General features: G+C 40.4%; 1 protein-coding gene and 1 long non-coding RNA gene across 3 annotated transcripts in view; one reads left to right on the forward strand and one right to left on the reverse strand.

Moving 5' to 3' along the window:
* Window positions 1-145: 145 nt before the first annotated feature.
* The window catches only part of LOC136426641 (fibrocystin-L-like), a 36,275-nt gene continuing 11,130 nt past the window's right edge, over window positions 146-25,290 (forward strand). The window contains exons 1-10 of the mRNA XM_066415399.1: window positions 146-631; window positions 20,160-20,234; window positions 20,664-20,811; window positions 21,193-21,301; window positions 22,012-22,069; window positions 22,357-22,450; window positions 22,952-23,005; window positions 23,475-23,551; window positions 23,934-23,976; window positions 24,363-24,442. Coding sequence (XP_066271496.1) covers window positions 556-631; window positions 20,160-20,234; window positions 20,664-20,811; window positions 21,193-21,301; window positions 22,012-22,069; window positions 22,357-22,450; window positions 22,952-23,005; window positions 23,475-23,551; window positions 23,934-23,976; window positions 24,363-24,442 — 814 coding nt within the window. The 5' untranslated portion in view covers window positions 146-555. The remainder of the gene's footprint in view (window positions 632-20,159; window positions 20,235-20,663; window positions 20,812-21,192; window positions 21,302-22,011; window positions 22,070-22,356; window positions 22,451-22,951; window positions 23,006-23,474; window positions 23,552-23,933; window positions 23,977-24,362; window positions 24,443-25,290) is intronic.
* On the reverse strand, window positions 6,853-9,616 carry LOC136431335 (uncharacterized). Of its 2 annotated transcripts, XR_010755037.1 has the most exons (3): window positions 8,542-9,616; window positions 8,132-8,337; window positions 6,853-7,932 (listed from the first exon to the last, which is right to left on the reverse strand). It is a non-coding gene; the product is annotated as an uncharacterized lncRNA (long non-coding RNA). The 2 variants fall into 2 exon arrangements; XR_010755035.1 differs by having other exon boundaries at window positions 8,132-9,616.

Here is a 25,290-nt window from a genome sequence, read left to right on the forward strand (position 1 = left end):
TTAACAATGTTGTTTTTCTCGATGTAGTCTGTCCGATCTAAAACGATTGCTTAGTCATGACCAATAGATAGGTTCAAGTAGTGATTATCTTATAGAAAAAGTACGGTTAGAAATATTCTGCCCGTTGAAAACGGCTTCAAATTAAACATGTGGGAAAATGCTATCATGGCAGTCAACCAACCAAAATCCACCGGTGTACACCTGACGTACCTGTGAGAAATGCATTTCATCTCGGTCAGAAATGCCATTCCCCTAAAGTCCATACAAATGGTTTCTTCCACTAATACCGGGGCTAATGACAAAGTGAACAGGTGGATCTATGCTGAATCTCACCGGTGCGAATAGCCCGGCCGACAGCATACCTGCTTTCTTTACTAAATCTAGAAAATAACATATCAAACTGCAGTGAATGGTAGATTGTCCGGCTATTTCATCAGAAGGAACATTTGGGAACACTTCGGCTAGAGAAGAGTCTTCTTGCGTTTTGTGGTAGACAACTAGACCGCCACAGACGCCAAATTTCCTCGGGCGAGAGAAGCGAGGGCTGCCGAGGACATGGCTGTGTCAAGTCGGTCCACCGCAGCTTCCTTGGTCTGTCTTCTGGTAGTGGTGCAAGGCGTGCTGGGCCAAAGTAAGTGTACTTTTCTTCTTTTTGGTTATAAATCTCTATTTTGTATATAGACAACTTGTAGGGAGGGCAAAATGTAGAAGATGACTATATTCTTTTGTAATGCTTAGCTTTTCGAAGACATGTTGATTACAACAGCGACGAGCGACCTATCTTTCATTCAAGGCTTATGATATAGAAAACAGCTTCTACTTCACTTGATATCCATTGACGATGAATACAGCGCATTTCTGATTATGATATTTCATGGTCGTTGATTGGATGGTCACACGAAACGTCTTATGTTCAGAAATATGTTTTCTGTTGGCTTCGGAACTTACTTTAAGAATTCTTGAAGACAGTTCGATTTTTGAGAACAGGTCCTATTTACTTTTAGATGACATATACCTACTTCTTTCCGGTATAAGATATATTTGCATTCTAGTATATATTGTATGCTGTGTGTATGTCGTACGCTGTGTATATATATATGCTATGTTAGCACACGTAGCGTTTGTATGCCGACCATGCCTGTTTGTTCTTTGACCTGTGTTCACTAGCGAAGGTTTAGGAATGATGCTATATCATGTATGAACATTAATTCATAGCTGATGGGTTACGGAAAAATTGGGGAAGGTGTCTGGATCGGTTGGTTAGTAAAGACACCCCTTTTCGTAACAAGATAGCTGAGTTTTGTACGACACATGTACTATACTACTATCCCACGAATGCCTCCTGTTCGTACGACGTTCGCAAGACGGTCCCCTACATGTCGCACTGCATGTACATGAACTTTGAGCGCACTCTTCTATCTAGATCTTTTGGAGATGTTCTACAGAAGAATTAGTGCTAAAGTTCACATTGTCTGCTACAACACCAAGCGCTTGTGTGTATACTTGGCTCGGTATGCGGCTATTCTGGGAAACGGACACGGACCTGTTAAAATGAGAGATAAAGAAAAAGAACACTTTGAGTGAGCTCGGCCATGTCACCTCGAAAGGTTGTTCACCTCTGCGTTACCCTTCGGTCGAAGACCTCTTTAAACATTCATGACCGCTAATGAAGCCACCAAGTCAATAACAAGACACACCCACCTTACGAAAGCTACTATTGTCAAAGGAATTGCTTATAAATTACTCTTTTCCCAATACAAAGGGGCCTGCCCCTTCAATTAAGTATCTTTGTTATGCATCGCACGGAACATATGTGTGAGGACAATACGTACCATGGCGTTTATCTAAATAACCTTCAGAGTATCTTATATTTTGTACTGAAGTTTTTTGTTGATTGGAGAGCGCCCAAACGTGTCCTCTTTGTGGAGCAAGTCTTGTTAAGTTCTTTATCCTTAGATCCTGATTTCACACAATCGCAGCAAAGGCACAAATCTAACGTGCAAGTCTACCCCCAGGCCAAAACACGTTGTTGAATTCCAGGAGGATTTAAAACTTCTCAGAGGGTCTAAGGCCAAACTATCGACAATAGTTCCGTCGGACTAGCCTGGATTATAGTTTCCTGTCTCTAGCTAGTCGTTCCCTGAAGTGGCAAGTGAACTGGAATGTTTGGCTTAACATTGTTTCTAGATATCAATAAACCTTAGATAATGTCCTTTCGAGAGGTACCGCCGGGCAAAAACAACCCCAAGACTGACGGAGCGATATAGTAGGGCTAAGTACAATTACGCGTTGAGCGAGTTTTTTCAGCGTTTTGTCGCTTAATAGTTGCCGATACCTTCCTGCCACACCATTCACTATGATTTATAGTCCATGATAGTCATTGACAAGTGTTGACCTGAATAAATCCGCCAAGTTGTCTTCGTTCATAAAGCATCCAATATTTACTGAGGCGACCCATTTGCTTGTATAATGTAGACACAGACCGACACACCAGTACACACACACACACACACACACACACACACACACACACACACACACACACACACACACATTGTACTACTCTCTGAATTTCAGATCTCCGGTAAAACCGTGACAGTACAGAAATTTACCGATTTGTCTTCGATAAGGAAACATTTTCCATAAGATTGACGAGAGGAAGAGATCGCAGCAGATCTGAGGTGTGTTCCGGAAACAGGGACGACAGAGAGATCACCTGTACAATATATCCGACAGATCGGAAACACTACACCAAAACTGTTGCACACACAAACACATAAACATACGTAACAAGGGATGGGCACTTAGGCGGTGCTGACAGTTGTGCAAATGCGTGTAACTCTGCACGTAGAGGGGCTATCTAGTCATTGGAACTGCTTTCTATAGCATATCTTTCAACAGTAACCCCGTATCCTCCCCCATCCTCAAACCAATTGGCAATGGCATGGTGACATTCGTCGTAGGCCGTCGTACGATTTTGATGTCTTACAATTTTCAAGCAGGCTGTGACAGAAATAACCACCGACAAGGATCTAATTGAGCCTTTTCCGTAACGAGACAGCTAAATTTGTACGACTCACGCGCGACTACCCCACGATTCCCCACTGCTTGCGACCGTATGACGAATGTAGCCGGGTTTAGGTATACACAAACACTTGCGGTCCCATCCCAAACCGGTACCTAAAGCTTACACAACACTTTATCTGTTCTATTGCCACATTTGCACTACAATCTCTCATTCCATCAATACCCGCACTAAAGATAATTACTATCTTTTGGTTCATTAGACTTTCAATAGACAACAAAACAGCTCTTCGCTAGATTAAATCTTTTTTTTCTAAATGCTCTTTTTTCATTGTAAGGAGTTAAAGAGTGTCAAAGAAATAAGTTTTTTTTTAGTTTTTGGGGATTCGACGTACAAAAGGACGATCGCGAAATCACCATGGTAACGTGTAAACACCTGCCGGGCGTTTGTCGCTTAATCCTCTCTGACGAGGCCGGGCTGTCAAACTAACCACAAAATAACGATTCATCATGTTGTAACAAAATGGCAGAATGTGGACAAAATTACCGGTTACCGTGACAAGAAAAATTTCAAATATCTTGTTTTCATTTCCGTTTACTTTCTATGGATTAGATGTGTATCAAACATCAGAATTGTTTTTGTAACCACACTGGGTTTTTTTCTTAGTATCTGTTCAAAGTATCACAGTGTATGTATGGAGTTTAGCCCTTAGGGTCGTTTGGTCTTTGGACACCTGTGGTGATCACTGAGACAGAAAAGACGACAGACTATCAAAAAAAATAAGTGCTTGTGTCGTCGGCTAACTGTTATTATAAGTAAAATGAAACGTATAATTGGATATGCAGTGGAGTTGATATGTAGTATGATTGGACATCAAAGCCTTAGTAGCCAGACGAAACTATTGTCCTCTTAAATTTGTTTCTTGAAGAAAATTACATCTGACATCTTACATTATTGTCTTTTTTCTTTCATAAGCATCTGGTTAGCCTTGATAATATGTGCACTATGGATTCATGACACTGGAATGGTTATCTTATGATACAAACGCAAAAACCCAAATTGCGATAGCTTTGATAGCTACCTTATTTTACCCGATAAACATATAAAAATAGACCCATATATAGAATATAAACTGAAGAAAAAGGCTACAAAATATTATGCAAACTTGTTTGCTACAGATATGAACAAGGATAATGTCCTTGATGAATAGTGGTTGACACTCGCGCGGCATTCGTACAATTTTGGGAGGACAAAATCAAGAATGAGCTTAAAAAAAAACCTGCGTAGTATTAACTTCTAAATCACCGTCTCTGGCCAACTGCGTGACTTTTCTTGTCAACCATTTACCATTTGTCTTAGTATCATTTTGGTTATTTTCCACCATTCGCTCGGCCCTCCGAGTAGTCTGGTCGAGACTAATATCTACATCATTTGTGTGACAAACTCCCGACTGTCTTGCGAGCCAGTCTAATAATTGGGATGCCGAGCACCTAATAGCCCAGTAATTGGGAACCCGTCCCCTTTCCCCAGGGGAAAGCGCGCACATCAAAAGGTGATAACAAGGTTGAGATGGCACACACGACACAAACGGGTACAACATTCCTTTCTACCAACTACACTCTAGTCTCCTGCGCAGGCATTCTGGGTGGCTGGAGGTTTTTCTGTGGCTTTTTGGTAGCCTCCGATGCAGACTCCTCCCGGCTGTTTTCTTTTTCAAGTTACAGTTTTTATACTATTACATTTTTTTTCCTATTGTTGGCCGGGAAGGAACCTGCGTCCACTCGGCGCCACAAAGGAAAGAAGATTAAAAAAGCCAGCAATAAGAAAAAAATGTAATAGTATAAAAACTGTAACTTGAAAAAGAAAACAGCCGGGAGGAGTCTGCATCGGAGGCTAGCTTTTTGGGTCGATTTGTGCGTTTTTCCTAATCGCTCACGCGTAATTGGGAACCCAATGTGGAATCCAATGTGGCCCAGTGTGATCTGTACGCCAACTTCAGATCTAGCTTGGCCATACTAGAACCAAGGAAAACCTCATTGCTAGAACACACGAGCGACCATAAAACCACGCAAATCGGCCCAAAGGGCCATAGAAAACCCTCAGTCATCCAGAAGGTATGTACAGGAGTCTTCTATACTCAGCTAGCCTCTAGCAGACTTCCTTTTTGGCCAAAAGAATTGTAGAAAGTCATATTCCTCCACAGAAGTTGAGTTACAAAATAGCGGTTGACTTATAGGTTAGGAGGTAGCATATATAGACAAAGTTGAAAACAAGACTTGCCAACAAAAGCAGATATTAGGAGGAAAATTCGCTGCGTTTTCCGCGAAGCTGCCCGTTTCTGTTCGAGTTTCATCATAGCTGAACCATACACTTTATCAACAATCTTACAACTTTTTCGAAACAGATATTCTCTTCAAACCAGACTATCTAAGAATCTGAAATCTAGAACAGTCACCACTTCAGTATTAAAGAATATATTTATCCTGTGTGTGATACTCAATTGATATCTCTTTGTGAACGTAAATGAGTTATTCTTGTCAAAATATAGACCCGTTCAAAAATAGGCAATACATGCATTACAAAAGGTAGAGTCAGTTCATGCAGTTGAGCACGTTATGTCTGGTACATGGGCGTCTTGTTATGCAAATCTTTAAGATGAATAGAGCATCTTAAGATTGCGATAGCACAACCCACTTTTGAACAATACCAGGATATGCGTAAAGCCGGACCTAATTAAAGTGGCTTCGGCCGTTCGGTCACCCGGCATTATATTTCTTGATAAGGGATACTTAAAAGTAGCGAAAACATTGTTGAATCGGCTGCTGTCATGACGACAAAGAAACACAGTTAAAATAGTTTCAAACACTGAAGCTTATACCTCGTGCATGTCACTCATTTGTGCCCTAATACTCAACTTCCTTTAGAACACTTGTAGGGTCATTTCCTTAGTGTACACATGAAATCATTTCCACCTTACACAACCTGCTCAGGTGTTTACACTATCCGTACTGTATACACGGGATTAGCCTTTTTGCCGTCATGGTTTTTCCTTCTAAAGTGAAGAATCTACATAACACTACCAACTGGATTTGGGGTTAAACGGACGTTTTGCGAGTCCTCACCCAAAATGGGGGGTGTGGTTAAAAGGAAGGAAAAGGAACTCTTTTTAACCCACTTTTCACTCCTTGGGTACAGGTAAACTGGGGTAAGGACCCCCAAAACGTCAGCTAAACCCCAAATCCAGTTGGTAGTGTAATATGGTCCCGTAGTGTCATAGTGCATACTGACTGTATACATGGGATTAGCCTTTTCCCCGTCATGGTTTTTGGCGACGCCTCAGGGGGGGAGCCTATTGTATAGTGCTGCTTTCGGTTTGCCAAATATTCTAGGATTTTCACGAACGCATTCCCTAGGGAATTACTTTTTGGCAACGCCTTGCAGGTATGGCCTTTTCTATAGCAAGGACGAAATTCCATTGCATACGGCATAGAAAATACCCTAGTTTGTATACACTTTAACAGCTGTTTATCGATGTTTGAAATTAAGTTTCTGGATGTTGCAATATATACCCATCCATCACAGCTAGCGCTGTTTCTCAATGTTTCAAACGTTTTTGGTTTTTGTTATCATGAATGACATGCTTGGACTGGCTCTTCTTTTATTATCATGAGTAAAGTTTGATTTTGAAAGGTAAATAAGTCACAGCTTTCAAAGAAGCTGTCCGGATTTTTTGCAAAAGGCAGCAACAACAATATGTCACTACGTTTGATTGATTTTTCTTACAAGCTTTGCTTCATTCAATAAGAAAATGATATGCTTGACATACGTATAATTCGAGTTATTTTATCTGCATCTTTGAAGCTTCGAAAGACTAACATAGTAAGGATAAAGAAAGTACACATAGACAAGGCTTTCCGTACACTAAGCACGGGAGACTTTTAAGACGGACTGACTATGACTTCGTGATACTGGCTATGCTAACATACATGTTTTTGTACTCTGACTTATCAGACAGACCTCTTGAAAATTACCTGCTAGCTCCACAGAACTTTGGTTACTTCATCTTTCTGTGACTGGCTTTGTAGTCCACTTCAGTAAAGTATAAAACAAAGGAAAACACATTTTTGGGAATCGTGGCACACAATAACAGAAAACTGTGTCATTAATTACTAGAATAAGTGTTCCGAGTTGATCAGGTGTTGCACTAGTACTCGTATCTTCTTGCAAGTTGGTGAGAGCGTGCAATCGTATCACAGCTTTCGTACACACTCATTGTTTACAATATTCGTGTGGGATTTTCAATTTCAATTATGTATATCCACTCCTAGCCTGTGCTTACACAAGCTCTCTCTGGCGGAGATTAATGACCCCCTTTTGGGGGCGGTATCCGTCGGGCCGGCCGCTAGGAGCGCGAAGTAGTCAGGCTACATCCACCCCAGGTATGATTAGAATCGTCGTCGGCCAGGTTAATTACCTTGTGTACGATTTCGATATACATATGCAATAGATTTGAATACTATATACACACAAAATACATAATGGAATAGACAATATATTAATATATCCGTGGTATAAACATGTAAGTCCGCGATATTTCTAACTAGCGTCAGGTTTTGTCTCGCTGTAGTAGCGGTTGAAGCAGCGCAATCTAGTGGCTTCACATCGTGGCTCTGCTACAGATCTGGTTCTCTCTCGTTCCCTTCCTTTTGTCGACGACACTTGTTGTGTGGCTCCCTTGCTCGGTCCCGACGTTTCGGACGTCTGTTACGGATCTCCTAGGGATGCAGCTCGTCTCACCGACATCCAGTAGAAGGTATCGATCTGCCGACTTCCCCACTGGCACATCGGTATGTGTAAGATGTGGCAGGAACATCTCGTCGTCATCACTCTCGTCCCATATGGTCCGCCTGTGCAGGTATAGAGACGGAAACGGTCGGTGGAGCTGGCTACCAAAATCAGTTAACAAACTGTTTAAAAGAAGCTATGGCAGCCATCCAATCCCTACAGATATTTCAGTCTGTGAAACAGTCAAATTAATGAAATCTTTAATAACTCTATCGGCACTTATGTACATGAAATCACAATAATAGGCTATTCCAATATTACCCGAATAAATGTTCATCGTAGTTGTTCGGCTGCATGTGTTCTACGTGGACTAAGTCGCCATTTGAATGGTCGTAAAAGCATGTGTTTCCAGAATCTTACATTCAGGAGCTGCTGTAGAAAAAAAACCACAACGAACAAAGATTAATATTGTAATACGCTTCTTTTGTCTTTATTGCCAATACATACCAAACAGAAAACAGAAAACACTGTAGAACACTAGCCTCTACCAGTCTCTGCGGGTCGCTGGGAAAATAGTAGAAATTGGCCAAATAGAGTCAATTGTATGAAGAGAGTCGGCTACGGAGAGAGGGTCAAAGAGGCAACCCAGCAGATGGAAATGTTATCCTCCATGGCCAAAGTCCCCCGGCAAATGTTCTCTCTATAGCCGACGCTGTTAGTCTGGTAGAGACTAGTAGAACACCGTGTAACCAATCTGTTCCTAGAAATTTTCCGGTCTGCAAAAGCTCTCCAGTAATGAAAGCTATTGACACCTTGTCAAACTTCGGTCATGATGTAATTAATTATAAGTATCTGTATCTATATAGCCGGTATAAACGCCATTAGGCGTAACACACCAGCTTCGCAGGCACGCGGCGTGGTGGCAGCAGCTGGTTATTTTACACCGAACGGTCTGTTATACCTAGTCCGGCCTCCCCTCCCAAAAGAAAAAAAGAAAAGAAAAAAGGGCACATATACCTAAAAGCATTTTGTTGCAGATATTCTTGTACTATCCTTCCCCTAGGTACATGTAACGAACTAGCCCTCAGGAATGCAATTCACTGGTATCAGTACAGTTATCAGCTATGAACAGTAATGTACCTCCCCTCCTGGCTAACCGGCAACTTCCGTCTGACACCCCTTTTTACGACTTCGGCTTCAGTGAACGAACACAATAGGACTCTGATTTCGACTGCCTGTGTGGTCGTTTCTATATGCCGGCCGAAGTTTTCCGTGAAAACACGTCTTATACATGTATGCAAACTCTACCTAAAACACACAAACTACCTAACCATTTTGGCAAAGGTAAAACAAAATAATAACTGCAAAACACTACAATGTCACCTACGTGTCTGGCTGTATGATCATTTCAAACACGACATCAAATGTATTCAATTCCACAGTAGACAATGCACCACAGCCAGCCTCATATATTCTTCTACATTTGTATATCTTAAACAGTGAAAATACGAGCGTATAGCATCAGCGCTGTACATGACGTTGGCTTCAATCATATACTAGATGCCCGGGTTAAATGTTGACGGTTTGGACAAACTATCAAGACCATCACGGCTTCGGCACAAATTCCACAAACTGGTTATTCAACACACGGCGTGGCTCAACTAATCGGTAAAATCAAACTTATCGCCTACCTTCACAGGAATCTGTCATCATCTGCATAAGACTAACCAAACATATTCAAGATTCAATATAGACAAAGTAAAAAATACATCAGCAAAGTATTATAAAAGTAACTGAAATAGCAGTGCCCACCTCCCGCCGCCATGAATGTTCTCCTGTAGAACTAAAGAAGAGTACACACATGTGCTTGTACGCGAAAGCTTGTACATATCCCTCCGCTGCTGGAGTCAGCTGTAATGCAGTGCTACACCATTGTATAAATGACAGAAAAATAAACGTTACCCTGGTACTTACTGCAAAATTATATTGCAATCTGGGAATCATGTTATTAGTTTGAAAACGAATACAAAATCAATATTCAATAAGCTTTGAATATGTCTCGCACTTCTTTCTGGCGGCGTTTATATACAATCTGTCCAAGAGGATATTCGGTCTGATTTCCGTGGGGACAAGTGTACTGTAATTCTTGTTTTTTTCACTGTAACTTTATGTTCACAGCTGTTTTCACGGTCACCTCTGTACCGTGAACTTATCATCCCAGTGATAAATATGTAGTTATTATTTATGATTCCTTTACACATCCGTTCTGTAAATCACTTGCCACCACCGTGAACTTAAACTTCAGTGAAAATGTCTATCTTTCTTACACCGTGAAATCTTTACTACCGTGAAGATAAAGTGAATTACGGTTTTAGGGTTTTAGGGTAGGCGCCTACACCCCAGTTCAAAATTGTAGACTAATAGAGGGCATTGAAACATTGAAAGTGTTGTTTTTTTTGGTGTAAAGTATTGGCAAATCTGGGGTGGCTATGACAGGTCAGACTTCACACTTGTAGAATTTGTTGACAAAAACTACCGTTCTCTATCTTTTTGTCTTCTGGATCCCCGGGAGATAGTGAAATGGTCGCGAGCGGGCCCAAATGGAATGACTCAAGGGCTCTGGCTCGGGGGGTGTTTCCTTGGAGAATAGCTGTATAGAAGTTCTCGTAATTCTGTTAGATAACAGTCGACAGAACAGGTTAGGATTTGAGGGTAATTTTCTTGGTCAGAATCTTTGATTTCTGAGATCAAGGAGGTTGCTTAGATAATCACACCTTATCATATGTCTGTCAACTTCTCCATAGGGATGCATGCATTTATGATTATAGGGACAAACTGTAATACCCTACTCCCCCTTCTATTTACGCGTATAATGTATGGTCAGACAGGGGACAGTTCACGAACTGTTCACTAACCCTTCCCTGTAGGATCGACATCAGATGTATGTACCAGATTTTCCAATTCTTTCTGAGTTAAATGCTAATTTGAATACTGTAAATGCGTTTTAAGTTTGCGTGGTTATTCATTTCGCAGTAGGGGAAACAGTAGATGTATTCGCGGTGATTCTAAGTTCGCGTTTGAAACAATAGTAGCGCCAAAGTCTTAGATGGACAAAACGTTTCCCGGTCACCTAAGGTCCGCGCTGAAAAGTTCACCGCCAAAGTAAAACCACCGCAAACAGTTCTTCATTTACAGTACATGGATGACCAAGGAGGTTGGGATGACATCCACAAATGCATGAAGTTTTGTAGCCTCCGTTGCAGACTCCTTCCGACTGTTTTCTTTTTTACGTTACCGTTTTCTTATTTACCACATATTATTATTTTTTTCTTATCGCTGGCCGGCCAGCAATAGCTAAAAACTGAAGAAAAGAAATGTAACGATGAAACTGTAACTTGAAAAAGAAACAGCCGCAAGTACTCTGCAAAGGAGGCCACAAGTTTTGGACGTTTGAAGAAAAAAAAGAGTTAGGCCATACTTTAAATGGTAAAAAGATGCGAAATGAGAAATTAGAATTCATGCTCTCAATTATAAAAATGTATATTTCTGAAAACATATACTAATGTCGCAAATGCCAAAGTCAAGTCCAGACTCGAAAAAGACTGCACTAGTATATGTTTTGAAATAACAAAATGAAGAACCTATATCTCTGCATGCCATACTCTGTGCTCTGACCAAATAAATTTCATAATAAAAGCAACTTTTCTTTTGAATATTTTTCAATAGCACGCTCCCATTAGCTGGGTTCCCAAGAGGATCTCATTCATATAATCCAATCAACTTGGTCTTATACATACAGCAAATTACTTTCGTCAATAATGAATTGTCATCGTTGGATTTAATAAAAAAAAGTGCTAAAAAGTTTTTTTAACTGCAAACCAGTGACCAAAAAACATGTAGCTATATTTTGTATACGTATTTAGGAATCAACTAATTATTTATATACATACAATGTTTTGAACATAGGTAGAGTATACGTAATGACTATTGTTACAAAATCCAATAGTTGAATTCAAATGGTAGGGAGTCGGGATGAATTATTACCTTCGCCGAAAATGTTATGCGTATGTATGTATGTGTGTGTGAACAGCATACTTAGGACAGCTTCTGTTATTTGAGTGAACTGGAACATAGGGCTTACGGAACATTGAGATTTCGAAACATAGAGATTTCGGAACATAGGGCGGTCACCGATGTAAACATGCAGGCTTTGACTATGCCATCGATCTCAGTATGAGTATATTACGTTACAGCACGATAGATTATGACAAAGCTGTGTTACCAACCGACTATAGTTTGTCACAAACTAATACAAAAGTTGAGCCTTTGCTTTTTTTATTGACTGTTTGGCAAGCGTTGCAATTATGTAAAATGAAACAGTAATTTTATCAAGGAACTTACCACGAGGGGGCAGATCTATGAGATCGATGCGATCGGGCTGGAGTTGACTGCATCCCGCGGTGGCTTCTGTGTCGGTCCCGGTGGCATCAGGGTGGATACTTCATTTAAGTTTGGAGTATGCTGAAATGTTCTGAGTGGACGTGACTTCAATACCTGACCTTTGTGAAAATGGAAGCGTCTTAAGACTAAGCGTTTGGGACGCCTACCCTGCGCGTCCCAAGTCGTTCCAAACGGGCAAGGCTCGTTTTTGTCCGCCTCGTCCTCGTTTGGGCCGTTTAGACTACGGCCAAGAGTATATACGTATACATATAAACTACGCACAAAAAGTTCGGAAACTTAACTTTGGTTGATCATATCTCCTTTGTTTTTTTACCGATTTTGATGCATTATATATCATAATAAAGCTTGTGTGATTCCCTGTTCTATGATACCAAACTTATTGTGATTGAAAACCCACGGAACAAGTACCAGGACTAATAACGTGAGTGGGTCACGGATAAAAAGTGCCCAAAATTCCCTGTTGGTGTCATACGCGCGCTGTGACATCCTATCCGTATGGGCGCGGATGATGATTCAATATATTGTTTCCTCAGGTTCTAAGGTTATTTTTAGAACACAGACCATCCAAGGTTATTTCTAGCACACAGAACATCCAAGGTTATTTTTAGCACATCGAAGATACAATTGTTTACACCACATAAACACCCGCGTCCTGCAACGGTATCGTCATCCACAGGTGTTATTTTTTGTTATTGTTTCACAACAAACCTTGGGGTATGGGGAGGCATAGCCTCCATGGGAAAGACAAGACTTGTACCAGGAACCCTCAATGCAGAAAGATATCGTGACACAATACTTGATCCGGTGGCCATCCCTTTCCTCCATAACAAGGGCCCGAATGCCTTGCTGCAAGATGATAACGCCCGCCCACACCGGGCAGGGATCATCGCCGACCATCTCCAGCATGCAAGTGTAGAGAGGATGGAGTGGCCCTCTAAGAGCCCGGACCTGAACCCCATCGAAAATCTATGGGATCAGCTTGGGCGAGCTGTCCGTGCAAGAGTGACCGAGAGATCAACGCTGGCTGACCTAGGACGACTGCTGGTGGAGGAATGGGACGCTATCCCACAGTATCGCATTGCGCGACTGGTGACGAGTATGAGGAGGAGGTGCCGTGCTGTAGTGACAGCGCGTGGCTGGGCCACCCGTTACTAAGACACAGAATAAACTTAGCTTTCATGAATATGTCTTGTTTATTTTTGTTAATTTTTCACAATACCCTCGTACAGAAGTCAATATCAACAGAAGAATATGTACGGAATAGCATGTTTGACTATAGTATGGTAATCTGGGCACTTTATTTCTTCGACCCACTCACTTTAGCAGGCCTGATGCTCGTTTCATGAACTCGCAATCACAATAAGTTTGGTATCATGGGAAAGGAAATCAAATAAGCTTTCAAATGATATGTAATACATTGAAATCGGTAAAAAAATAATGGAAATATGATCGACCAAAGTTAAGTTTCCGAACTTTTTGTGCGTAGTTTATATCCCATATGTCTTTTATCCCTTAGTCTAGATATTTGAACGTTGGGGCACCACTAAGATCTGGCAAATTATGCTAATTAAGACTTAACTTGAAAACTTTGTGGCACTTGAAGGTATCGTGAAGATTAACACAGTAAGATATAAATCATGCAAATGAGGACCTTCTTTGCACAATTCTTACGTCGCCGGTGTGTTTTTTAAACACCACTCTTGTTGCTTCTAAAGTGAAGAATCTACATAATATGGCTCCTGTAATCCGCCCGGTGTCGCGTGTTCCGTCTCGCTGGGTGGACGTCAAAGGGATCCGCGCTGACGTGAAAAGAAACCCCGCTACAAAAACATGCCGGTGGTTTTGTACACAAGCATGGCACAGAACGCCTTGGGCGCGGGGGTAAATTCTTTTTTCCTGAGCTCGTACGCGTTATAGTGGTGATATAGCTGTGTGTTTTATCCGGGATGTGTAAGACCATGCGGTATCCCATGTAGGCCTAGGGAAGCGTCCGACAGGTCGGTATTTGTGACGACATGGCAACTCATTTCTGCACATGTAGGAGATGAACGGAAGTATTATTTCAAACGTTGGCCCATTTCTAATCGAATCGTTGTGTTTATATCTTGAGAGTAAATTTTTTGGGTCGTAACCGATGTTTTGGGAGCAAAACATGGACCGTAAGGACGGGAGAAGATAACGATAAAAAAGAGAGAAGCTTTGTCATTGCCAAAACGAATTGGCCACACAGAATGTAACGTCATTATTATGAAATAGTCACGACGTTCGTATGATATTCGCCAGAGTCTGCGTGACCAAAAATCTCAATTTCAGAACTTCATTGTCTGTTTGGAGTCGTGACTTACGACGTTTTCCAGGACAATAAAAAATGAAACATAAGGAAAGGAGGAATCTTAAAAATAGAAAACACTTGAGACTTGGTCATTGTCGTAGCACGCTTCTTTGTCGCACAAGGTGTTTATTCAGCTTACACACGTTCTTCTGGTAAAGGTGTCACAATCTGATATACACCATTTTTGTTGTGTAACGTTCCTGCTTATTATGAGTTATTCTGCGTAACCCAAAATCTCGATTTCATGTTTTCATTATTGTCTGTTTCGAGTCGTGACTTACGACGTTTTCCAGGACAATAAAAATAAAACAAGAGGAAACGAGGAATTTCTAAAAATAGGAAACACTTGAGACTTGGTCATTGTCCAAGCACGCTTCTTTGTCGCACAAGGTGTTTATTTACAGTCTATACGTTCTTGTGGTGAAAGTGTCACAATCAAATATACACCATTTTTGTTGTGTAACGTTCCTGGTTATTATGAGTTAGTCTGCGTGATCCAAAATCTCGATTTCAAGTTTTCCTTATTGTCCGTTTCGAGTCGTGACTTACGACGTTTTCCAGGACAATAAAAATGAATCAAGAGGAAACGAGGAATTTCTAAAAATAGAGAACACTTGAGACTTCTCTATTATAAAAGTGAGCGTTTTGACCCCACAAGGTGTTTATTCAAACACGTTCTCATGGTAAGAGCGTCACAACATTCATCTGATATTCGCCGTTTCTGTTTTGTCGTGTCCCTTGATATTATGGACTATATGATCCTATACGTAATAGTCTCTGTGACCAACTTTTTTCTTCCAGACCTTTATTGACTTCGTGGAGTCGTGACTTACAATGTTTTCCACAATTCCAGGGTAATAAGATGAAACATGACGAAAAGAGGAACTTTTCAACATAGAGAACATCTGAAACTTGGTGGTTATTGTCAAAACAAAATTGTTCTCTGCACAGGATGTTTATTCAGACACGTTCCCATGGTGAAAGTGTCAGAACAGTCGTGTGATATTCGTCACGTTTGTTGTGTCGTGTCCCTGGATATTATGGGCTAGTCTGTGCCACCAAAAATCTCGGTTTCATGTCTTTATTATCTGTTTCGAGTCGTGACTCTCGATGTTTTCCAGAACAATAAAATGAAACATGAGGAAGCGAGGAATGATCAGAAATAGATTTGTTTATTGTCCATGCAAACTTTTTGACCGCACAAGATGTCTATCTAGAGACACGTTCTCATGGTGAAATAGTAACAACATTCATCTGATATTCACAATTTTTGTCGTGTCATTTTCCCGGTGTCGGGGGCTTGTCTGTGTGACCACGAATCTGTTTCGAGTCGTGACCTAAGCCGTTTTTACAACAGAAAATGAAAAGAGCAGACGGGAGGAAATAGCTATGGTAAATCTTTATAAAGTATATCTATCATCAAATATCTTTATTACTCCCCAGCAAATTTTTGTCCGAGCGAAATGTATATTTGGATGCTTTCTCATGGCATAAAAATCATTACAGTACTCGTCGTCAAATATTCGCCTTTTTTTGTTGGTTAATTTTTTTACTTACCAGTAGTTGGTCTGTGTGACTGAGACGTTCGCGTTATCCGTATAGCTATAAGATAATATCTGCGACTAGCTATAGGTTATTGTCAAAACAAGATTTTTCTTCGCACAAGATGATTATTTAGATCCATTTTCATGGTGAAAGATTCACAACAGTCGCCTGATATTCACTATATCTGTTGTGCCATATTGATGGACATTAAGAAGCTTCTCTGTCTGCCCCAACCTCTCGTATCAAGATCTAAAGAAATGTGCTTCGAGTCTTAACTTACGTTGTTGCTTTTTCCAGAACAGCGAAAAGAGACTGAGGGGAAGTATTTGAAAGGTGGGGAACTTTAAGGCTTGATAATTGTAATCGAAAAGTTTATTTAGATCCATTCTGATGGTAAAAGACTAATGGCATTCGCAATTTTTGCTTTGTCATCTTCCTGGACATTTGAACACGTAGCTCGTGTGGCCTAAATTCCCGCCTTTTGTAGTTTGTCGTCCCCGCTCCATATACCAACACTAGGATCCGGTAGTGCAGAATTCATACAACGCAAGATTGTTAACATTTTGACAACGTCGACGGAGTGACAAAGAAAAGGTGCAAATCATCACCTTCACAATTTCTCACCCAGGCGTTTCGTAAGGTAGGTCGATGACCCAGAAAGAATGCTTTTTAAAAATACATGAATCCGTGTCAGGCCTAATAAGAATCGGACATAAGGCCAGTCACGTATACCACAGAAAGCTTTTAGTCAAACTGATCACGGGTTAATGACCTCTACATAGACGCTCAAAATGAACCAAATGAAGTAATTTGACTGACATCCGATGCTAACCTTCGGAGTTTGTATGTATAAACGTTGCCATGACGACCAGGTCAGCCATTGTGTTTGCACGTCGTTTGAAAAATCGTCAAATGAACTGAGTGACAACTCAATAACACAAAGAAGGTTAAAGAGCATTTAACTACGCCAAGAGGGTCAATAGGTCTTTAACCTTCTGAATCAAAGTCTGCTCTACTAGAAAGGGTCTCACAATTATCTGTTTTGAGGCAAATTTGCTAGATTTTCGTAGTGTTTGTAAGAATCTGAGCTTTACGCAACACGCACAAGCATGCTATTTATACACTGTGTAAGAAATAGCCTGGTCGTCAGTCTCCGTGGGTCGGCTTAGGCGTGTTTTTCCTGGCCAGGTTTGCTTCGTTGGTCTTTTTCTGGCAGCCCGTCTTTCTAGCCGACCGTTCGAGCTAAGCGAGCGAAGTAATTGAAACCAATTCCGTGAAAATTACGCGGCTAGCGCTAATGAACTATGCGGCCGGGCAACACTCCCAGCACCGAAAAGATACCTAGGACCTCACGATGGTGTAGTAAGTAGGGTAGAAAAAAATGCTGTAGGCACTAAACAATGCACTGACGCACTTCAAAGCCTGGAGACAAGATGAGAGGAAATACGCTGTGTTTGACAAACAAACAAACCAACCTACTAATTCACTGTGACGTATGTTACCCCTGTGACATTTAAGTCACTTAAACTTTAGATCTTACCGATAATTGAGCGTGAGATATTGCGGATTTTAGTCCATAGCCCACATCAACAAGTTTGTATTGCGACAGAGCAAAACAGATTTAGTGTATGGTTGAATTAGATAACAGAATCAGGGATTTTCAAACCACAACATGGATTAACGCATATCTCTAAGTACCTTTGCCAATAAGTTTATGTTTTCGGTGCCGTTTGCGTGTTTATTTTTTGATATATAAACAGCATAACTCGCAAGATGCTTTGAATTGAGCTGACTGATAGGTAATAGGGGGTAGAAGTCAGAAAAATTAACGAAGTTCAATTTTGGCCCCCTGCGGTCTTTTTGTAAGAAACTGCAACAGGACCTCCGTATACTAGTATCCAATACCTTACCGTTTAAAGAGAGTGAAAATCCATATACAATAAGTAGAAGAGGAAAACACATACATAAACCATTTTCAAGAGTTTGAAGTTATTTGTAAAGATGTAAGTATCCACCTGTCAAATGCTAGACGACTGGCCCGTTTTGTCTTACGTATTGGTCCTATTGGTTACAGATTTAACACATGAGCGATCACCTGGCCACGGGTAAAACAATGGGAGTGCGTCAGAACTTTACCTGTCTTGCGTCAGCCGCATAATCACTTAGGGATAACAAAAAGACCGTTTTGCTGATATGAAAAAAATAGTTTTTGGGAAGTGCATTTAGTTTTGTAAACGCGTTTTTTAAACATCATTAGAAGTTTCGAAGCGACAAAACAGTTGGTGACAAGTGATCTAACGTTTTCTGAAGTGTGGATATTTGAGGGTTTGACTGGGCGCTGTTCGGCCATGAAGGGGTCCGGAGCAGTTCTTCTGGCGATCTTATGTGGCTTCGGATATGTGAAAGCGTCAGGTAAAAGTTACCTCTTAAGTCGTTCGTTAACACTTGAAATTTGTTTCCGACCGTTAAAGAAAAATTGAATCGAATCCATCCGTAAAAAGGGCAAAATGTTGACTTGAACTTTAATAACATAGGCTCGTTCGTCCATCGTAATATGTTATAAAGCTTTTAAAAAGCCGAAAGCGTTAAATGCATTTTGAAGGCTTTCAACCAATTATGATAACTTTAAGTCACTCATTGAACTTTCGCTTGACCAAATCCTATTAATATTGTAATGACATAATCGACCCTCTGTCACTTAGAGCTTCGTAATAACACGTTCTGTGGTATGTTACAAGTTGCGAAAATGTCTCTGTAAAATCTCTGTTTGGGTGTGTAACATGGCAGCATAGAGCTCCCGCTGAGAGCTTTTGTAAATGTTCTTCTTCTGGATGATTGGGCATATCTTCCTGGTGAAGTCATCACCACCAAAGTCCCACATATTTGTCAGGACTCGTGTTGTTGTGGCTGTTGTCTTATTACAGCATCGTGCGATGTCCTAAAATTTCAACGCAGGCTGTCGCATAACCAACCACCGACAAGAATATCAAAGACAACTTTTTCTTTAAAAATGCATCTGCCATAAGTTAGCATCAAATGCCCTCTAGTATACATATACGTGATCCTGGCTTCAGCCAGACTGATTTCAAAGTTAGCATTTTAGCCCCGGTACAATATAATACATTACATATGTATCACAACACAGCATTACACTATACAACTGTTGTGGAAAGCGGGGAATGAATTTTCACATCAGATAATAAAGAGAAGCATCAATATGATAATAGAGTCTGGCGCTAATCACTGTCTGGTATGCAGTTTCACAAAGCCCTAATCTAAAAACACAAATACAAAATATATGTGCCGCACTGTATCTCCTAATGTGGTCTCCAGAGGACGCTTATGAGCGAAAAAACAAGTATGGCCTTTTGTTTAGATTCGCACCTACAGTTCAGGTAATGATACTTCTGCTTGTTAGTCGGGGCATGAAATTTAAAAAAAAGCATATGTCACGAAAACGTGACTTGCAGCCGGTAAAATACAAAATGTTGGGAAATCTTCTTTTCTAATATTAGCTGTATTTTGGTGCACTCTTCGATGCTTAAACTCCCAATACAACAAGTGGTATGGAAACCATTTTTTGCAAACTATGCATATGTCTAAATAAGCTCCTTGCAAAATGCCAATACTTTGATATTGATTGTAAGAACACATTGTAAGGATTTCCGATCACTCATAGAACAGCTGATACAGCATATTCTCCTCTGTTTATGGTTGATGCCAGCTTTCATCGAGAAGGACCTATCTCGCTATCTATTCTTAGTGTCTGCTCATTTGAATAAAAACATTATTTACGAACAAATAGTGACACAACTGCCAACGTTTCAGTGACCGTCGGTCACCTTCTTCAGAACAACAATCATTGGTCCCCTTTCACTGCAGCTAGGTGTCACTGCTAACAATGCGGTCCCAAACGTAAAGTATTGTCACAAACATGGATATCGTTAAGCAAATAAGTAAATGTTGCGGTTCCAAATGTAATGGCTTCTGTCTGCTAATTTATTTCTTCAGCTCCCAAAGTGACGTCTATCGGCAGTCACCAGGGCAGTCGGTCAGGAGAGACCCAGCTCTACATCTACGGTCAAGGTGAGAACACATGGGATGAACTGACTCATTTCATCACACACTTACATATACAACAGTTTAGATAAAATGATAAATTACAGCTTTCTGTACAGTGCGTATACGCATAAGAAATTTTGACCCGAATCAAAGTAATGTCTCAGTGTACACCTAAAAATTCATCATACAAGTATGATTTTAGAATTTTAACATCTGTCTGAACGCTATGAGACCAAAGTCAAATCTCATTATTATTATCGCAATATTCACATTTAAAAACACAGTGACACATAGTCTTCCTTCTTCACAATGCGTTATACGGCAATTCTCCACATATCTCATCGTTTTAAAAAGCACAAGATGGTTATTACTATGCAGAACTTCCAGCAATACAAGAATTACCAAAAAATACAATATTAATCTATATATTCATCAATTATGATCAATTTCCAGGATTTTCTACTAACCAGTTTAACTGGGGAAAAGGAAAGGAGGATGCCGGGAACAAGGTGCGCATGGAGCACGATTCGGGAACGTTCTCCGTGGACTGTGCCGTGGAGGCTGACATGTCCAACGAGCACCAGATCGTCTGCAGGACGCCGTAAGATCAACATTGGTCTTGATTTGTCGCTTAATGTTAATACGATCAAGAATACATCATCCTTTGCTTAAAGTTCCAACAGACAATGAGCAAAGCGGCAGTTTCTAGCTGTGTTCATCGCTAATTATGTATACGTAAACATTTTGAGACAGGAAAAATGTAGCATGCTACACTCCTGAGACGTCGCCAAAAGTTTGTCAGGTTGTCAGGATAGCTCTATCTCATAATATTACATCATTGTTTAACTTTAATGTATTGGCTAGCCAGCCAATGTCATCATCTGTTTGCTAGCAATTGATGACTATGTGTTAAGTTCATCAGGACAACATTAGTCAGACTTCAAACGTTTCGTGTTTAACACGTCTGTATTTTCTCGCTCAGCTCCGTGGAAAAGGACGGGACGTACTACGTCCGTGTGACGGTGGACGGTGTGCCGATACCCGTCAGCGAACACTGCCGCTACACGTACGACTGGAGATGCCGATTTACCGTGAGTACTATCACGTCAGAGATTATGGACATTTCAAGAGCCTCAAAAATAGTTACTCAAGCAACGTTAACTGGATACAATTTTGAAACAGACATTTCAGACAGCATCCGCTGTTTTTCGTCAGTGACTAGTAAAAGATCTGACAGAACCAGGTTTTATACCAATACTCTGAATATATACGTGACGAAAGATAGCGGATGCTGTCTGAAACGTCTGTTTCAAATTTTATCCAGTTGCTTGAGCAACTATTTTTGATGTATCTTATTACCTGGATGTCTAACCTTCATCAACATTTCAAGAACCTGTATGGTAATGTAGTACATACAACAATCTCAACCCAGACGGTCAGCAGCCAAGGCAACAATGCATTTAGCGCCCAAAAAGGCGATTCATGGTTTGACCTGCGCATGTGCGAGTTCAAGGTGAAAGCCCTCAACTTGTAAAATTATCTTGCCTAGACCATGCTTGATGCCAGACGTGACTTTTTCAGGGGCCTCCAACTTTTACAAATCAAACATATATAGAAAGCATTACGATGCACATTTTACAGTTTTGACCGTGATCCGGGTTATTGAAATAGACCCACAACTAACTGTGAATATACTTAGTCATTGAAACAAGTTTGAAAGACCAGAACTAACTGTGTTTAAACTAACAGTTTTGTGCCAATCTTTTTTTCCATGTATCTACTTTTTAAAATCATTTTACAGTTCAAAGGAGGTAGGACGCCAACCGTTACTACCATCGACCCGATCTCCGCTCCACCAGGTAAGATCTACAATGGTCTCTACTCAATCATCAAAGGACGGTAGCTAGGGTTACATGTGCGTTGCTGACCTAGGTTCTAAAGGTTTTACTGTCGAATCCCTTGCAAGTCCATATAAAGGAAGGGAAGTGCACTCTAAAGTATTATCCTCATCATTACATCATGACATAACACACTCAAATATTATAGTTTGTTAAGCAATAGAAGTTGCAATTCGTTGAATTTTATGCAATCTTTAAGCAATAAAGTCAATATCATTCAAAGTGCTTTATCGTTCTAACTTTCACAGGGAGTTTCGTGACGGTGAGAGGAACCATCTTTACCACCAGATACGGTAGCAACGTGGCCACCTCCACCAACGGGAAAACCGTCACCTTGAAAAGGTATGGGGTGTTTATGATGCTAATTTTTATAGCTCTGGAGTACACTGTCATCACACTTGAAGTCTGTCTCCATACATACAAACAAACAAACAAACACACACACGAATCGTAGAATTCTTCAAAAAGGGGTAATAATTGACCAGTAGTGTCCGTCTGCAGGAAGGTTTACATATTAACTGCAATGAAAACCTATGGTGGCCCAACTCCCCTGTACTCCAAAGTATTCTCCCTATATAGCCGGCGTAGTCAGTCTGGTAGAGACGAGGTAGAGTCTGTCAGATGGCCATCTCTACCCCAGCATATTCATGGCTCTGCTACCATAAATTTATAGAGACAGTTTTGAGACACATAACTGTTGATTTTGTAGTATTTTCATGTATGTATATTTTCACGCACTAACTTTAAGTTTGCTAAGCCTTTGTGCTGCGGTGCATTTGTACTCTGAACGTCTGCATGGACCTTCTTGTTGTAGCTATGACACAATCTTTTACGGTCCTTCAGGGTTTACTTCGGAGGACAGAAGTGTGAACTGCGAGATTTTGAAGCCGACGAAATGTAAGTATTTCTTAATCATATCTCTAAAAATGCGAAGTGGCTTTGAGCAAATGTTTGCTGGAAAAGAATCTTTCATATCACCTTAGATCAGAATCCAAATCGCCACAAAACTGTGAACTATAAGACTGTATATGACTTGAAATTCTGTACATGTATCTGCATGCACTTGATATATATGAATATTGACGAGAATTTTGTCTAGTGTATTTTACCTGGTAGATTGATCCGTACAATTTGAATGTTCCTATGGTTCATATCATGCTATTTATGTATATCTGTAGGACTTTGTGGTCTTCAATCATTCAAAGTTTGATATTGAATAGATAGTACTTTGCACAAATGATTGTAGTCAATCCAATACAGTCTGCTAGGTTGATGTTCAGAAAAAAATGTTTCTTTTATCTATATAACGCGAATGTAACGTTCATTTATCTATCTACATAACGAGAATGTAACGTTTCTATGGCAGGTATGGCATTCAGTTGGACAACAATGGAAACTCGAACAACGGCTGGTTCAAGTGCAAGTTGGAGGGGACCTACGTAGGCAAGTCTTACATTTACTACGCCAGGAAAGAATGTATGAACAGAAAAGACTCTATTCACGACAATGATACCAGATGATACGAAAGCCATGTCATCTAAAGAACTGATTCATCATCAGTTTATGAACTGATTCATTGTCATATCAAGCGTTTCATTTAGTGTTGATGATGTTTTGAGCTAAAAGTGTTCTGAATCTTCTAACGTTTTTTTTTATATACATGGTCGAGAAAAACATGCACTGCACTACGGCGCAAAGCTTATAATGAACAACAATATTTGACAGTTATATCAATGACATAGGCATAACTGTACAAAAAAGTACATCGACTTTATAATATATTAGCTAATCCGTGTATAAATGCATTTTACCCTCCTACCAATAGGTAACGTCAACGCAAGCTTCATTCTTGATGAAGACTATGGAAGGTATGTCTTCTCTCTGTTATATAATTCTATACATGTATATTATCATTTTCTTATGGTTCTGAAACCTGGTTGTAAGAAAGATGATATAACAGCACAATGGCAGTTGCTTGCAACACAGGGAGGACTATCAACAAGATAATCTTTGTTGTAGATTTTTGAGATTGTTTTAGTCAGTATTTCTGCCTCATTCGTTGTTGTTGTTTTCTGTCTGTCTGTCTGTCTGTCTGTCTGTTTGTTTGTTTGTCTGTTTATCTGTTTGTTTGTTTGTTTGTTTGTTGTTTTAAGTCAGACAGGAAAGGAAACTAGTTTCGTATCATAACAAAGGACAATTATGTAAAACGTTTCCACAATTATGAAATTTGAGACGTTTGCTCTCTGGTTATCAGATCGTCTGCAAATGATGACACCAAGCGAGTGAGCTGGAATGGGGGCGGCAGAGACTTGCACATGTTCCAAACATACGCCGGTAGGTCCTTTTGTTGTTTTGTATTAGGCCACGTTGATTTGATCATATGGATGACATCCGCGCGCACATCGATGTTCGTCCGTTTGAAAAAAAAAGTGAGAAAAAAATCGGCCGTGCTGTAAATCGTACAAAGCAGCTGCAAAATGAAAAAAATATATATGCTGTAAATTTCAAAAAATCCTGACCACGTAGATTTCATAATGAAGGGAGTTTTTTTTGCCTTTTTAAATTCACACGCTCGCATCAGTTTTGGGGTCTACAGAGGTTGTCATCTAATCCCCAAGCAGATCCAACGGTTGCAATGACCGTATCCAACTGGCAGAAGAAGTTTTTTATTGCAACCGACGGTACCTGACAACTTCCCTGGCTGACTGGAGCTTTTCTGGCTAGCTGGTACGATTTTAGAACCGTGGAGATCTGCTTGGAGATTAGATAGCATCCATGTAATCAAATCAACACGGCCTAAGGAGAGAGGGGGGTTATGATAGATTTAGCCTTGGATATATTCATTATATTTCTCCACAGGCCCATGAAACGCACTGATAGATTTCTTATCAGTGCTCTGTGAGAAAAAGCTACCCATTTTGATCCAGGCAACTTTCACTGAGAGGAGGTAACATTTTAAATCCTATGTTGTCGACGTTGCAAAATAAGACGTGAAGTTGACTGTGAGGCAATGGGCATCATCTAAGTACCTTCATATGTATATCACAGACCTAGAACGAATTACGTCAATGAAGACTGTACCATGTGCAAATAAACTTTGGCGATTACCAAGACAAAATTAGATTTTCCCATATGGCATACCTTATCTATGGCTACGGACAGAGAAGATTGGGTTTAAACTA

This window comes from Branchiostoma lanceolatum, chromosome 1, assembly GCF_035083965.1.
Source record: "Branchiostoma lanceolatum isolate klBraLanc5 chromosome 1, klBraLanc5.hap2, whole genome shotgun sequence".
Taxonomy (NCBI): Eukaryota; Metazoa; Chordata; class Leptocardii; order Amphioxiformes; family Branchiostomatidae; genus Branchiostoma; species Branchiostoma lanceolatum.